This window comes from Eubalaena glacialis, chromosome 19 (assembly GCF_028564815.1).
Source record: "Eubalaena glacialis isolate mEubGla1 chromosome 19, mEubGla1.1.hap2.+ XY, whole genome shotgun sequence".
Lineage (NCBI taxonomy): Eukaryota > Metazoa > Chordata > Mammalia > Artiodactyla > Balaenidae > Eubalaena > Eubalaena glacialis.
In genome coordinates, this window is record NC_083734.1 from 58,557,599 (window position 1) to 58,574,614 (window position 17,016).

Sequence of the window (17,016 nt, forward strand, 5' to 3'; positions counted from 1 at the left end):
AAAAAAGATAACGTTTACATCACAGAAGTCTCAGAACAAGAAATATTGGCCCTTTTAAGTTCCACCAACATTTGGCCAATTTTAAGCTGGTGATTTATCATTCCTGTCCAGCCACCTTTTATTATTCTAAACACCAAACCTCACTCGAGGCCTGGAAGTTAATTGGTTGTGCTTGACTTTGAAATGATTTGGACCATAAGCACATCTTTTCTTCTGACAGGAAAAGAAATCTTGAGTATGTATTCTTTTTTTTTTAATTTAATTTTATTTTATATTGGAGTATAGTTGATTTACAATGTTGTGTTAGTTTCAGGTGTACAGCGAAGTGAATCAGTTATACATATACATATATACATTCTTTTTTAGATTCTTTTCCCATATAGGCCATTACAGAGTATTGAGTAGAGTTCCCTGTGCTATACAGGAGGTCCTTATTAGTTACCTATTTTATATACAGTAGTGTGTATGTGTCAGTCCCAATCTCCCAATTTATCCCTATTCCCCTCTTTCCCCCTTGGTAACCTAAGTTTGTTTTCTACATCTGTGACTCTGTTTTGTAGATAAGTTCATTTGTACCATTTTTTTTAGATTCCACATACAAGTGATATCATATGGTATTTGTCTTTCTCTGTCTGACTTACTTCACTTGGTATGACAATCTCTAGGTCTATCTATGTTGCTGCAAATGGCATTATTTCGTTCTTTTTTATGGCTGAGTAATGTTCCATGGTATATAGGTTTGAGTATGTATTCTTAGCTCTCTGGCTACTGGAAATTCTGCATCGTGCGCATCTTGACCTCTAGCAGCTAACGGGAATCTGGTTGAGAGCCTCTGATACGGGAGAATGTATTATGATATGGAATGTATTTATGATTTATTGCTGTGTAAAGTCATGTTTCAAAATAGTATGATTCAATTAAAAGATGTGTGTGTGTGTTTCCATTTATCCACACACAGTATAAATATAGAAAAGATTGTTAGGATTTTTGAAAGGCGGTCACTTCTGTGTGGTGAGTGGTTTTCTGTCTGTCTTTGTGCTCATCAGTATTCTGTGTATTTCCTATAATGGATGGGAATTTGGGTATTGTCAGAAAATATTTTAATACATTTTAAGGGAAAATAGTGCTTTTACTTGAGGGCACAAAAGAGGTTGATTCCCCTGGGGCAAGTGAGCTTGCTGCTCATTTAGAGCACGTCCTTATGTTATGAACGGTTGGAATGTGCGGTCCATGAAACTCATCTTGGGGAATTTCTTGGGCTAGAACAGAGTTCTAGAAACTCTGGCACTGGAAACAGCCGCTCTCTCCTACTCACCAGGGATGAGTGGTCATTTAGGCTAGCTGTGTCAGAGGCTGTCTCCAGAAGCCTAGAAGGTTCATGCTGGAAGGGGCCCTGGAGTCTGTCTAATTCAGCTCAGTTACACTTGGAAGAGGCAAAAACCTTGAGCAGTTGGGACTTTCCTAGGGTGACGTGTAGAGAACTGGAGATGGAGTTGGCTTGAGAATTGTCTACCATGGATTCCGTTCATTTCGTTGTGTCTTTCTAAAGAGTGAGAAAAATATGGTGCAACTTTAATGTAGAATAAGACATTGAAGACTTAGATGTCTGAGGACATGAATCTCTCCCTCCCTCTCTCCGCCCCTCTCTCCCCTAGTTGCTTGGCTCCTGAACCCCTTGAGCATGTTTGGGACTCTCCCTTCTGCCCCATCTTGCAAGTCTTGGTGAAAGACAGAGCCTGGCTTTCAGGATAGAAGCTGGACTTCCAGCCTGTCTGGCAGCTGGAGGTGACCTTGACTTGGCCAGTTAGATGGACCTGACGGCAAAGGGGGCAGTGTTACAGCAGGAGTGGCCGGCATTTTGGGACATTGGGGATAGAGGTGCCACCCTGAGGGCGACGTGGGGACATTTTGTGGGTGGAGCAGGAAGTCCTGGTCTCCCTTGGCCCTGTCTGGGTTCCAGGGTGGGTTCTGTGGCCTTCCTGCGTTGGTTCCACGAGCCCCTCCCTCGGGACACTTCCGATGAATGAGTTTGGTTCCTCTTGCCCAGCACTGGGGACCGTGACCAAGAAACACTTCCTACTGCAGCCAGACATGGACTTACAGTCTCCTTTGCATCCGGGTAAAGCCCCAGCTCTCTGACCTTCTTGTAGCAAAGACAAAAAGCAAACCCTAAATCTTCAGGCCTGTGCTTATCTTTTTCTTTTTTCGTTGTTATCTCCAGCGATTATCCTGTGATCCAGCATCAACTGTTTGTATCCCGAAAAGCAAAGAAAATCCATAAACCGAGAAATATTTGTGGAATTTTAGTCTCACTTAAACCTATTTAGAAGCACCATGTTTTCCTTTCAGTTTTGCGGCCTTTGACAAAAGAAAGATTTTGTTTTCCATTGTGGTTTGCAGAATGTCATGCTGTTTGTTAATATTGGCAGTGTGGATACTCTCTTGATTATAGAAGCTAAGAGTTTTCATCTATCGTGTCGTGTTTTGATTCCCGGTGACCAACTTCTAGGATAAAAGAGGAAACGCTATACATATAAATAGACAGAGGGATTATATTGATTTAGACCCTATATAGTCCCTGTCTATAGACCCTATATCGACTTAGGCAAGATGAGAGAGTGTCTTGGTTGGAAGGAATTTATTTTTCTCTCGATTCTTCTGCTGGTGATTGCATTTCCTTACGATGACCCATATCCTCTTAAAAAAAAAAAAAAAAGAAAAGGATTTTTATTTGATGTAAGGAAATGATGGTTCCTATCAAGACAGTTCAATTACTTTTCATCTTCTAGTCTTAAATTCCTTTACCTTTCCCACTGCGTGTTTGGAAAAAAGTCATATGAATCTTTAGGTGCCCAGCTATGACTAAGGGTCAGGTATATCTCTGTCTAGTACTTTGAGACACCAAATTAGGCAGTAGTATTTGGACTAAAGTAAATTTTTTAAAAATATTTATTTATTTATTTGGCTACACCCGGTCTTAGTTGCGGAAGGTGGGCTCCTTAGTTGCAGCACATGGGCTCCTTAGTTGTGGCATGCGAACTCCTGGTTGCAGCATTCATGTGGGATCTAGTTCCCTGACCAGGGATCGAACCCGGGCCCCCTGCAGTGGGAGTGCAGAGTCTTATCCCCTGCGCCACCAGGGAAGTCCCTGGACTAAAGTAAATTTAAGTGCAGAGGTAATCCCTCAACTCACTTGTAGTTGGGCAGTCTAAAACATTCATTTTTAGAGTGTAGTCTGTATCAGAAATATGTTGCGGTGAGAGTGAAGGGACATACGGCTTGTACAGTGCAGATTCCTGGGCCCTTCTCCCAGAGGTTCTAATTCAGGAGCTACCGGGTGGGGGGTGGGGTCCAGGAGACATCTTTTAAAAGCCTCCACCACGCACAGCAATGGATGTCTTCATTCCACACTTGGAGATACAGTGGTCTTGGCTACGAATCTTTATTCTCAGAATTAGAGGAGATGGCAGAGCGGCCTTATGTCCAAGGTGAAAGTGACCCAAATGACTATGAAGTTCATGTTAGCAGTTGGACACAAGCCTGAAATAGGTGCTGTCCTCTTGGACGACTCCTCCTCGACCTGGTAATTTACAACCGTATAAGTCAAGTGAGGAGCCCCCATCTTTCCCGGAGAGGTTGAGAGTCCTTTGCAAAGCTCTTATAAGCAGTCTTCAATTCTCCAAAATGCCCTTTCTCTAATGAGGGGGCTGGAACTCTTTTGAAGCAAATGTCTTCTGCTGGTGGATCCCCCAGTAGTTATGGAGGTCTCTTCCCCACCAGGGTGTTTGCACTGAACACAATGTGTAGGGTAAGCTAAGAAGAATTAGAGGCAGCTCTGGAGTCCACTTGGAATTTATTTTTGGAGAACAGTTAATTCATCAGGAATGAGCTCATGTTGATAAAGCCGTTGTTTGTCCCTTTAAAGTAGAAGAGCTGACCTGGTAGGTGGACGTTTTAATCTTATTGGAAATCTTGGTTGCGTTGACCGAGAGTAGAAATTATTATCTTACTCAGCTATTTGGAACAAACAACGTTTTAGTGGATGGTTTGCTTAATGGATGAGAAATCTTTAGCTAATAGTGAACCCATTTCTTCTTCTGGCGTACATTTAATTTTTTACCAATTACGCAGACCTATTTGTTTCTCTGTTGTAGCAAAGCAATTGCTTATTCATAAGCATCAAAGCTAAGGCATGGATGACTTTCAGGGCCTGGAAAATATGTACTGACTGAAAAGACAAGGGAATCTAATCAGCCTTCTTACACAGACAGCATTTCACCCTCTGACAATCGTGTGGATTGAGATTATTAGAATGATAAATGGAGAAATCTGTTATAGTTACAAAGATTGTAAATAAGGTTTTCATTATGTTTCTTAAACTCCAGTTGTGTCTCTGCCTAAAGGTTAGTAACTAAGCAAAGTAAATACTTCAGTTGGGACTTCCCTGGTGGCGCAGTGGTTAAGAATCCGCCTGCCAATGCAGGGGACACGGGTTCGAGCCCTGGTCCGGGAAGATCCCACATGCCGCGGAGCAACTAAGTCCGTGCACCACAACTCCTGAGCCTGCACTCTAGAGCCCGCGAGCCACAAGTACTGAGCCCGCGTGCCACAACTACTGAAGCCCATGCACTTAGAGCCCATGCTCCACAGCAGGAGAAGCCACCGCAATGAGAAGCCCACGCACCGCAACAAAGAGTAGCCCCCGCTCGCCGCAACTAGAGAAAGCCCGCACGCGGTAACGAAGACCCAACACAGCCAAAAGTAAATAAATAAATTTATAAAAATAAATAAATACATACATACATACTTCAGTTATCTTTCCATGAAGTTTCCTTGGTCTCTAACAGAATCTTTTCCTACCCTGGATTAGACATGACCCATGTAGTGCATCCTTGAAAGATTTTTCATTGTGTGGCTGCTTTCAGAGGAGAGTGCAGTCGGTCTGCCCAACTTCTCCGCGCCCTAGAACTCGGACCCCAGATTGGGTAAGAAGGACTGTTGGTTGAAATACAGGATACCCAGTTAAATTCAAATTTCAGATAAACAATGAATACTTTTTAGCATAAGTATATCCCTTGCAATATTCGGGATATACTTATACTGAAAGTTTTTGTTTTATCTCAAATTCATATACAACTGAGTACCATGTCTTTTTATTTGCTAAATTCAGAAACTCTAGAAAGGGTCCTGTCCACATTAGATTTTTTTGCTATACAGGCAGACCTCGTTTTATTATGCTTTGCTTTACTGAGCTTCGCAGATTTTTTTTTTTAAACAAATCAAAGGTTTGTGGCATCCTTGCATCGAACGAGTTTTTTTTTTTTTTTTTTTTTTGGCTGCATTGGGTCTTCTTTGCTGTGCGCGGGCTTTCTCTAGTTGCGGCGAGTGGGGGCTACTCTTTGTTGCGGTGTGCAGCCTTCTCATTGCAGTGGCTTCTCTTGTTGTGGAGCATGGACCCTAGAGCGCGTGGGCTTCAGTAGTTGTGGAGCATGGGCTCAGTAGTTGTGGTGCACGGGCTTAGTTGCTCCACAGCATGTGGGATCTTCCCAGACCAGGGCTCGAACCCGTGTCCCCTGCATTGGCAGGTGGATTCTTAACCACTGCGCCACCAGGGGAGTCCCTTGAACAAGTTTTATCAGCGCCGTTTTCCAGCAGCATTTGCTCACTTTGTGTCTCTGTGTCACATTTTGGTAATTCTCACACTATTTCAAACTTTTTCATTATTATTCTATTTGTTACGGTGATCTGTGATCGGTGATCTTTGATGTTACTGCTACAACTCACTGAAGGCTCAGATGATGGTCAGCATTTTTTTAGCAATGAAGTATTTCTAAGATATTTTTAAGACATGGTGCTGTTGCACATTAATAGACTTCATCATAGTGTAAACATAACTTTTATATGCACTGGGAAACCAAAAAATTCGTGGGACTCGCTTTATTGCGCTATTGGCTTCATTGGGGTGGTCCTGAACCAAACCCACAGTATCTCTGAGGTCTGTCTATATGTACTGTTTGCAAAACTGCTGTGCTGCGTACAAGAATCCCAGGGGTGTGGGGGGACAGAAGGCTAGGGAAGCAAGAGAAGCTCTCAAATACCCTCTGCTTTTGAAAAGAGTGGTGTTTCATATGACACAAATGAACCTATCTACGAAACAGGAACAGACTCACAGACATAGAGAACAGACTTGTGGTTGCCAAGGGGGCGAGGGGTGGGTGAGAAGAATGGATTGGGAGTTTGGGATTAGCAGATGCAAACTATTAGATCAACTATACTTCAGAAAATAAATTAAAAAATAAAAGTACACTGTCTGCCAAAAAAAAAATTAAAAAAAGAGAAAAGAGTGGTGTTTGAATATTGAGAGAGAAAATTAGCTTTTGGGGCCATACCAGGTAGCGGTATAAATAAAGCAGGTAACACTTTTGAAAAAAATTTTATTTTATTGAAGTATAGCTGATTTACAATGTTGTGTTAATGTATGTTGTACAGCAAAGTGATTCAATTTTACACATATATATATATTACACACATACACACATATATATATTATTTATCATATTCTTTTCCATTATGGTTTATCACAGGATATTGAATATAGTTCCCTGTGCTATACAGTAGGACCTTTTTGTTCATCCATCCTCTATATAATAGTTTGTATCTGCTAATCCCAAACTCCCAATCCATCCCTCCCCTCCCCTAACCCCGCCTTGGCAACCACAAGTCTGTTCTCTATGTATGTGAGTTTGTTTCTGTTTCATAAGTAAGTTCATTTGTGTCACATTTTAGATTCCATATATATGTGATATCATATGGTATTTGTCTTTGTCTGGCTTACTTCACTTAGTATGATAATCTCTAGGTCCATCCATTTTGCTGCAAATGGCATTATTTCATTCTTTTTTATGGCTGAGTAGTATTCCATTGTGTATATATATATATATATATATATATATATATATATATATACCACATCTTCTTTATCCATTTATCTGTCAGTGGACACTTAGGTTGTGCCCATGCCTTGGTTATTGTGACTAGTGCTGCTGTGCACATAGGGGTGCATGTTATGTTTTTGAATTAGAGTTTTGTCCAACACTTTTTATTTTAAGGGCACCTTGCCATCTTGAGGAATGGCAAAAAGGAATTTAGCAAATGGAGGCTGAAATTCCAGTGTGACCAGGTGGTTTCATCCATCTGATGTGTAATAATACCTGCTGCTCCCAGCTCCATCTCATTACTCACTGACACACATAAGTGGATCACAGGAAAATTACTCGTATCTGTAAGGAAATAGCTAATCATATTCTCATTCCTTAAAGAGGCCTTGTTTGGACAGAGGACCTTTCACAGAAGAGGAAAGTAATATGCCTGGAACTATGAAAAATGTTCAATTTCACTTGTAGTCAAAGAAATACAAAAGAAGGGAAATGTCATTTCTCCCATAAATGAATGCACGTATTTGTAAATGAGAAATACCCAGGCTGACTAAAAAATGGCATGATGAGAACTTGCAAACTCTGCTCAGGGGACTATAAATGGCATGGCCTTTCTGGAAATTAATTAGACAAATACATCGAGGCCCTTTGATCAGCATTTCAGCTTCTGGGAACTTTGTTCAGATCTCTGATTGTTTATATAGGTTAAAGATTTTGCAGTGATATTTATAGGGAAAAAAATTTAGAAATAGCCTAAATGCTCAATGGTATGAGAATGTAAATAGTAATTTGTACTGCTTGAAATGCTTATAAGGGTTTTTAATCATATGGCGGAAATGTTTGTGTTACGTTTAGTGGGAACAAAAATAGTCTGCAGTTGTATAATATGATCATCTCAGTTATGTAAAACCACCTGAAAAAACTTGGAACGAAATACACCAAACTCTAAATTTTTTTTTTTTAGCTGATGGGATTTCAGTTTTCTTCTGTATACTTTGAGGTTTTCCAAGGTTGCTTAAATATGCATTTATATCTTTAGAATCAGAAAAGAGGTTGTTGGAAGGAGAGTTGTACTGGGGGTACTTGCCCAAAGGTGAGATGGCTTAATGGCTGACCAGCCCTGCCTTGACCAGTTCAACCCACTAAACTTATTAAATTGATGACATTTAAATGAATGTCCTGCCATTGGTTCTATGCCAGGACTTTACATTTGCAGCCTAGATGTTGGTCTTTCCAGGGGGTTCCGGAGGATCTAAGGACACTCCTGGGTGGGTGACCTTGTAAGGAATTTCTCCCAGGAAAGGCGTGAGCATCGTTTTTCCTTCCCTCTTTCCTCTGTCTCTTGACCAACGATAGACTGCATTATATCACACTCTACTGCACCCCCAGCTTCCCTGTTCCTGACAGTTGAGGCACGTTTCAAGTGCCCACGGGGTTCTAAAGACAGCATTTAAGGCAAAATATTGAAGAGTCAAAATCTGCCCCGCCCCCTTGAAAATCCTTTTTCTTTCTTAAACCACCAGGACTTGCCTCTTACCCCCCAAGATCAAAAGCCAAGAATGAGTTTGTTTTGTTTTTCTCTCCATTTCCACTGACGCCTCTCCTTTCTTGGGAGATCGAATCCAAAATTAATTCCAGGAGGTAGTACTGGAAGGTGGAAGGGGAGCCATGGGTCAAAGAGGGGAATTTTCTTGTTTCTTTTCAAATGCATCTATCTGCATTTGCATTTGTAAAACGCACGTGTGATACAGCTCCGCTGTAGTTCAATATTAGGAAACCAATTTTTGGCTGGCAGTTACTTACAAGCAAGCAGGGAAGCACCTGAAAGATTTAAGGATCTTTGCACAAAGATTCCCCATCCACCCCCAATTGCAATAGGAATTTTCCCTCATGTGCTAAGCGCTGTCTCCTGGGATAGTTCAGCCCTTTTACATGGTCCAGCGGTATGTATGAATCATGAAGCCATAAAACAGAGAATTGGTTCGTGAAGTCAAGCAGTACTTTACCTGGGTGGGTGGGTGCCCATCCTGGATGGGAGGGAGCAGAAGAGTACGCCCCCATTTGGCAAGAGAGAAGCACTGTATCTTTTAGCATCTGGAAAAGAAAGAGAACTGCTCAGACTTGAATAAAAAAGAAATGGTTTTGCAAATGATTGGCTTGGAACTAAGCAAAAATGCCCTCGAGCCATTAAAAGCTAGAGTCCCAGAGGCTAAGAAATTTGGAAAATATTTCTGTAGTTTTAAAAGAAACAAGTGGAATATGAAACTGTATATTAAGATGTATAACCAGGGAGTTCCCTGGCGGTCCAGTGGTTAAGACTTGGGCTTTCACTGCTGTGGACCCAGGTGCAATCCCTGGTCGGGGAACTAAGATCCCACAAGCCGTGTGGTGCGGCCAAAAAAGAAAATAAAAATAAAAATTAAAATAAAATAAAATGAAATGTATGAGGAAAAAATAAAATTCAAAGGAAGTGTACCAAAAAAAAAAAAGAAGTATATATAACCAATTGCGATAACTAACATGAATTGTATTTTTCAGGTGCCAGGTTCCATGCCAAGTGCTTTACATATATTTTAGTCCTCGTAACAGCCTTCCTAAGTAGATATGGCTATGAAACCCATTCTACTATCAAGGCACTGAGACACAGATACAGCATTTGCCTAAAGCCTTTATGGCTAATGATTGACAGAGCCACAGTCCCATGGTTGACAGAGCCATGATCCCACAGTTGACGGAAGCGTGATCCCACAGCAGCCCGTGTGCTCCAGCATCTGTTCTCTCTACCCACGTGCACTGGCCGCAAATGTGCAAAACATCAACGTGCACATACTGGATGAGGGGTAGGAACAAGTGGCAGTCAGCGTGTCGGGGATATTGGTGACTCTCTTTGGGGAATGGTCTTTTACGTAGTTATATTTACAGCTTTACAAAAAGGAAACAGTATGAGAATGATGGATAGGTTTAGAGACAGAAACAGGCTGTAGTTCTGAATGTCTCCAAGCTGAGGCGTCTTCTGCCAAGATGGGGAGAACCACGCTGGCTCTTCCTTGAAGATCCACGTGGCTGCTAAGAAGGGCCTCCATGAGCCTTGCTTTCTCTACGTGCCAAGGTTGCTGCAACCCATGTTGAGTAGTTGCTTCATGTTCAGTGTTTCAAATTCAGCCTTCATTATATAAAGGAAGTTGTGCCAATCCCACAGATGACGGAAGAAACAGAACCAAATTTCTCAGCAAACATTGCCGCACTCATGTTGGTAATTGAATTTCTTCTCCCCAAGTTATTCTGATTCTCTGGGAAACAAGAAGGAAGGGGAAAGAAATATAAGTGAATGGATCCTCCTCTTCCCCTGCTTTTGATCAGCCTTTGGATTTTGTGTGTGTAGAGTGCATAGTGACTATATATCACTCTTCATTTTATGTTTTATAGCAGGGGTTTAGAAAGAAGGAGTTTTTCCAGGGATTTGAAGCTTTCTGTGTTTAGCAGATGAGGCTTTGCCTATTTGTGCTAATTCAACCAGATCATCTCCAGTGATATCTTGGGGACATTTTTAAAGCTCTTGTGGCTGGTGATCTGTTAATTAGTGTTGCCATTATTCACTGGAGGCCTGAGCTTCCATCACTGGGCCTATTAGATTTGGCCGGTTACATCATCACAGGGACAGCAAACATCCTGTGTTCCTGCTGAGACTGGCCCCCGGGTTATGAAACGAAGGTTACCGTGGCATTTATCTAGCAAGATGCGCTCAGTCTGATGACCTTGAATCCATAAGGATTCAAACATTATTTTTAAATCGTCTGTGTATTTTTTTGCTGGAGGGAGGAGTGTAAGCTCCACCATACTTTCAAAAGCATCGCTGATCCCAAATGGTTTAGAGCCTATGATCTAAAGACATCAAGGCCTTTCACGTCAAGGGGAGGAGGCTTATCCCCTCCCCGCCCCTTCCCCGGCTTGTGCCCACCAGACCTGGCTCTGTTTTTGCTGTGCAATATAACATGTTGGTATAAGAATCACGTCCCTTGTTTGAGGGAGAAGAAAGCAGGGAACAAAAGGTGTCCAATAAGGTCACCCGGTGATTCAGCGGGAAAAGTGAGCTTTGGATTGGTCTGTCTGTTCTCCTGTGGTTCTCATTCTCAAACTTAGCGATGGGGTGCCTCTCCCGGAAGGATGAAGTGGGGGACGGTAGGCCGAGCCCCAGCATTGGGCCCCTTCTTTGTGTGGATTCACAGACGCTTGAGTTTAAATTTTTTTAAAATGTTTTTTGATAATGGGCAACCTTGAAGTCTTTCCTTTCCACCTTCCCGAAAGGATTGTAACGCTGTGTCCCGTGCTTGGTGTTAATAAATATTTCCTACTTAACAGCTGCTTTACACTTAAAAACAGTAGGTCTGATGGGTTAAGAAACAGCTTTGCCTGAAACGTTTTCAGGTTTGTCTACGAGCAGGAGTGATTGATTACAGATGCGAGGTTCCCACTGAGCCTTTTCTGCCTTTTCTGGTGTCGTGTAGTGCAAGCTCACCGGACTCTCTCTGAACTAAACATCTGGGGTTTCAGGCTCCTAAATGTCACTGCAGTGACTCACTCGCGACCCTTTTTGGCGAGCAAAGGGGCAGGTCACCACTCCACCCCCCACCCCTGGTCAACCACGGGGCCCTGGTGAAGAAGTGGCTTCTGGAGGCAGAGGACCCAGCTTGACTCCTGAATCCATCTTGGACCGGCTGTGTGACCTGGGACCAGTTCCTCCACCTCTCTGTTCTTCAAGTTCCTTGTTTGTTAAAGGGGGTGGTCTCCACTTCATGGGGCTTTTGTAAGGATCGAGGGTCAATTGAGAATAAGTTCTTGGCATCACCTCTTCCCGGATGTCGCTGCTGACGTTTTTCATTTCTGAACCTGACATCGGGTGTTCCTTCCCCAAAATGTCCTTCCTCTTTGCCAAATCCTACTTGAAAAATGCCCAGACCTTTCCCCTCCCAGGAAATCTCACGGGTGCTTATCACTCTGGCAACACCCCTAACCCCACGCCAGGCCTCCTTTAAGTGGTCCCTTTGTCCACGGCGCTGGCACTTTACTAGATGGTGTGCAATGGTTTAAGCAGCCTTTCTGGGAGAGACAAGAGGATTCATTGCTGGGGATGCATCCGGACTCTCTGTAATGATTTATTTGGACTATTTTTCCTCATTGCAGACTCATTAGTGGCTGTTACCAAACGGTGGCTTATTTAACTTTCTCAAGTGCATCAGGCGTTCACACCCTCCCATTTCCCACTAGGAAAGGCAGTGACATCAGTTTTCACACCTCGGGACCCCAAGGTGAGGTGTGCATCCTCGTCCCGGTTAATAACTCTTTATGCCTCTCGATGTTCCTATTTAACGCGTATTTGGTGCTGGAATTTGCTAACGGGGCGCCCATCTCCGTTGTTCTCTGTGCATTATTTGCAGGAAATTCAGAGTCGCATCCTTTTGTGACACTGACAGAAATCAGTCTAGCCTCCCATGCTTGTTAGAGAGTGTGAATTTCTGTCCCTTAGATTTACAGGAATGTATTCATGTCTTCCCTGTCTGTCCTCTCTTAAATTATAAAATCCCAAAGGGAGGAGATGGGTTTTTTTTGTCCCTATCAACGCCCACTGGAGAGCATCCAGATCAGGGCCATGTGTGCAGAGGAGGTCCAAGGAATCCGTGGTGTCCACTGACTGGTCCAGGAGACAGCTGAGCTCCCTCCATCACCACTTGGCTTCCTTCCTACATGGCACTTGGACCTGTTTGCTTGTGCCTTTAGTGTCTAGTGGCTTGAAATCCCACATGTTTTGTTCAGTTCCATGACCAGCCTCTGCAGCCCGAGTCATCAGGTATTGTCAACAATATAAAAATACCCGTGTGTGCACAGAAACACACACCTTTGCATACACACACAAAGACGGTCTGATATCTGAGGCAAGAAAGATGGTACCCAGCGGTAATCACATGCATGTACACACGAACGCACACACACAGTATAGATACCACGTGGTGAATATTTAGCTTCAGCTCGTGCAAATATTGTCTAGGAGGAGTTTTTGCTATCCCCTGAGACAGCTGCATCCTCCAGAGGCCAGTGTTGTGAGTTGTGCCTACTGACCATTGGAGGGCTGGCGACCCTGGCATTTCAGAGGATCGATAAAAGGCGCCTTCTCCCCAGTGGGTCTGAGATCCAGCTGTTTCTAAGAGAGAACCAACTGGGGAGGAGTGAGTCTTCATGCTCTTTGGCTCTTTCTTACTGTTCAGGCTGCACTGGCTTGATTTGAATCAACAAACACATAATGGTTTTTCAAAAGAAGTGGTTTTTCCTTTTCATGTTTTTGGCATACGAAACCGTATTCCACTGAGATAGGTTCATCCGGAAAGGGAATCAAAGATCTGATCCAGTTTATAGAGTGAGACCCTGGTCTTGAAGCACCTGAGGGGGTGCGATAACTGCCCTTTTCTTGCTTTACTTCCAGGAGTAAGGAGAGGCTGCACCAAACGCCCGGGCTCAGGCGTAAAGGAATCCTCAAAGTTTCTTAATTTGACTTTGGGAAAAAATTTCTGCAATTTTCAGCTTAGGGATGAGCATGATTTTGCTTGTGAAAAATTTGTCCCTAGAGAAGGGAAGTAGTTACCAGGGAGGGTTCCCTCCTACCCTTCAAGTCGGCTGGACCCCATCTGAGCGGAGCATCAGTCAAGCTTCTGCTGTTCCTTCCCCCAACCTGGGGAGCCATAAAATTTATCTTTCAAACCAGGACACTTTGGGGAGTGAAAGGGGCCACTAATAATCCCCCTGGGATAGCAAAGCCAACACTGGGCTGTAGGGTTGCCCTGTCCTGTGGTGGATGTCCCAAAGATAGGCTCTGGTGACCTGTCTGTGACATCTGGGTCAGGCTCTGCAGGTTCAGATGATGGAGGGACGCTTGTCTCCATCTGTGTCCCCAGGTGTTTCCCTTCCTCTTCCAGGAAGCCTGTCTGACAGATCCTTCCCTTGCTGTGAACCGCAGCCTGGGTTCCCTGCCTCAGTCTCAGTCCTGTGTTTCAGACCCAGGCAGTTTGCCTCCATTAGGGATTAGCAAATAACGCAGGAGACCGTGGGTGTTTGGCATAATCTGGCCCTAAGAAATGACACTTTTCAAATATATACCCAAAGGGGAACTTTATTTTATTTTTAATTGAAGTATAGTTGATTTACGATTTTGTGTTAGTTTCAGATGTACAGCAAAGTGATTCAGTTATACATACATGTATATCCTTTTTTCCAGATTCTTTTCCATTATAGTTTATTACAAGACATTGAATATAGTTCCCTGTGCTATACAGTAAATCCTTGTTGTTTATCTATTTTGTATCTGGTAGTGTGCATCTGTTAATCCCATACTCCCAATTTATCCCTCACCCCCTTCCCCCCAAAGGGGGATTTTTACAAGGAAGGTTAGCTCATGAAACCCAAGGGCTGGGTACCTTAGTTGGCCCATGAGGGTCAGAATGTCCTATGGCACCCAGGCTGCCATTTGTCTGTCTTTCTGTCTGTCTGTCTGTCTCTCTGTCTGTCTGTCTCTGGCTCCGTGGTTTCCCATCTCTGCTTGTCTCTCTACATCTGTTACCTTCTGTCTCTCTGTCCGGCTGCCCCCTCCTCCCATTCGTGCACGTACGTCGTGGCTGCCCTTACATCACATGACCTTTCGGATGCAGAGCCCACACTGGGGGTCACGTGGTCCTTCCCCATTCCCGTCCCCCATCCCTGGGGGGAGACTCTGATTGGCTGAGCCTGGCATCCGAGTTGGTTCCCCCTGAGTCAGTGTGACCTGTAGAGCAGGGTCACCTCCTGCAGGAGGGAGGGGACGTGTGACCACATCCACAGTCCACACATAAGCACTTTGTATGGTCTGAGCCCTTTGCTGCAGCCTCTCATTTAATTCTCACAAAACCCTTGTGGCATAGGTCCTGTTCTTACCCCATTTTATAAATCAGGAAACTAAGGCACAGAGAGGTTAAATAGCTTGTTTTGCACCACACGGCTGATGAGTGGCTGAGTCAGAAGTGAGCCAGGCAGCCTAGTTCCAGAATCTGTGTTCAGTACTACTTCTCTTAAACAGGCAGGGTTAGGATGCCCCATTTTCATCTTTTTGCCCTTTTTCTTTTTTTTTTTCATTGATAAGTCCTGTACTCAGTGATAACCATGGCTTACTATTTGACATTTATAGTTTCAATCTGTTTTCGCTACATACACATAAATGTAAACAAAATTGTGCTATCACGTTCTATATTATAATTTTTCCATTTAGCAATATTCAAATTTTTCTCATTTTTTTCTAACGACTTTCTTGGAGTATAATTGCTTTACAGTGGTGTGTTAGTTTCTGCTGTATAACAAAATGAATCAGCTCTACATAAACATGTATCTTTTTACCCTTTTTGGTACCCGTACATTGGGCACTGAATGTCTGTTCAAGGACTGATTGATGAATGAATGAGTAAGTGAATGAACGAAGACGGGGAGGGCCAGGCAGAAGCTCACACGGTCCCTTAGGAAGTTAGGAAATAGACCGTTTCCCGGCCCTGGAAGCTCCCTCTGCCTGCTGCTTGTCCGAGTACTGACGTGCCCGTTTTCAAACTACTCTCTCTTTCCGTCCCTCTCTCTTTGCTCAGACAAGAGTGAGAATGGCGAGGCGTATCAAAGGAAGAAGGCAGTGACCACCGGCCTTCCAGAGGGCCCAGCTGCCCCTGTGCCGTCTCAGGGGAACCCGGCGCTGCCCGGCGGCAGCGGCTGGAGAAGGATCGTGCTCCTCATCTTGGCCATCACCATACACAACATCCCAGGTGACGTCCTGCCCCGAGCGGTCCAGCCTCGGGTCTGAGGGGGAAGTGACTCTGTCGGCTCAGCTGCCTGGCTGGAAAGGGGGCTTGGGCAATCGTGATGCCGGTCCTTTCTCGAGGGGGCATGGGGGAGGGAGTGCAAATCTTTCTTGAGTTTATTTTTTGGGTTTCCGGCTCTAGATTGTTCACTGCACGTTAAAACTTCTGGTCCCAGTTACTACAGACAGTATCACTCCAGTTTCCACCTATGAGTTCCTTTCTTCACATATTTGATACCAAGTCATTTGGGCATAAATTCATAGCTGTTGCCCGATTGCTGTGGCTTGCACCTCTCGTAAACACGGAGTGTCTCTGGTTCTTCTTCTTCTTTTTTTTTTTTTTAATTAATTAATTTATTTATATATATTTTTGGCTGTGTTGGGTCTTCGTTTCTGTGCGAGGGCTTTCTCTAGTTGTGGCAAGCGGGGGCCACTCTTCATCGCGGTGCGCGGGCCTCTCACTGTCGCGGCCTCTCTTGTTGCGGAGCGCAGGCTCCAGACGCGCAGGCTCAGTAGTTGTGGCTCACGGGCCTAGTTGCTCCGCAGCATGTGGGATCTTCCCAGACCAGGGCTCGAACCCGTGTCCCCTGCATTGGCAGGCGGATTCTCAACCACTGCGCCACCAGGGAAGCCCTCTGGTTCTTCTTCATCCTTTTTAAAAGTATTGAATTCAGTACAGTTGTACACTGATGTTTGCCTTACCTGCGTTCTTCACGGGGACATCTTTCTGAGATGTCCTTACTGTTACCGAGTCCAGGCGCGTACTGCTCACCACGTGACAGGTCAATAAATCGAGAGACGAGTTGTTGGGGTGAGGAATAGCGACTTGATTCGGAAAGCCAGCAGACCGAGAGGACGGTGGACTCGTGTCCCAAAGAACCGTCTTGCCTGAGTTAGAATGCAGCCTTCTTTTATACTAAAAGGGGAGGGGGTAAAGTCAGACATTTCCTGGTTCCGGTCAGACTCCGGAGGGGGTGTGTTAGTTTCTTCCTCCCTGCAGTCATTCACAGGTGGGCCTGGTCGCGATGTCGCCTCTGAGCTGAACAGAGGTATTTTCATGCCCATTACCTGGGAGGCAGGGTTCCCAGAGATGGGCCATTATGTATAATTTAAGCTTGCAGGCCACATCCCTTTAGTGATGAATTTGTAACAGAAAACAAAGGTTCTTCCCTGTTACATTACCAATCTTTTCCTTTTTAACATTTTGGAGTAATTTGTTTTGTG

The 17,016-nt window shown here is 44.0% G+C and overlaps 1 protein-coding gene across 11 annotated transcripts in view; it reads left to right on the top strand.

Annotated features, from left to right (window-relative positions):
- SLC39A11 (solute carrier family 39 member 11) overlaps positions 1-17,016 on the top strand; it is a 424,690-nt gene that overhangs the window by 265,436 nt on the left and 142,238 nt on the right. For 9 of the 11 annotated variants that reach the window (XM_061176490.1, XM_061176491.1, XM_061176492.1 and 6 more), the window contains one exon: positions 15,587-15,757. The exons of the other annotated variants lie outside the window; for them this stretch is intronic. In XM_061176490.1, coding sequence (XP_061032473.1) covers positions 15,587-15,757 — 171 coding nt within the window. The remainder of the gene's footprint in view (positions 1-15,586; positions 15,758-17,016) is intronic. 11 annotated transcript variants of the gene reach the window in all.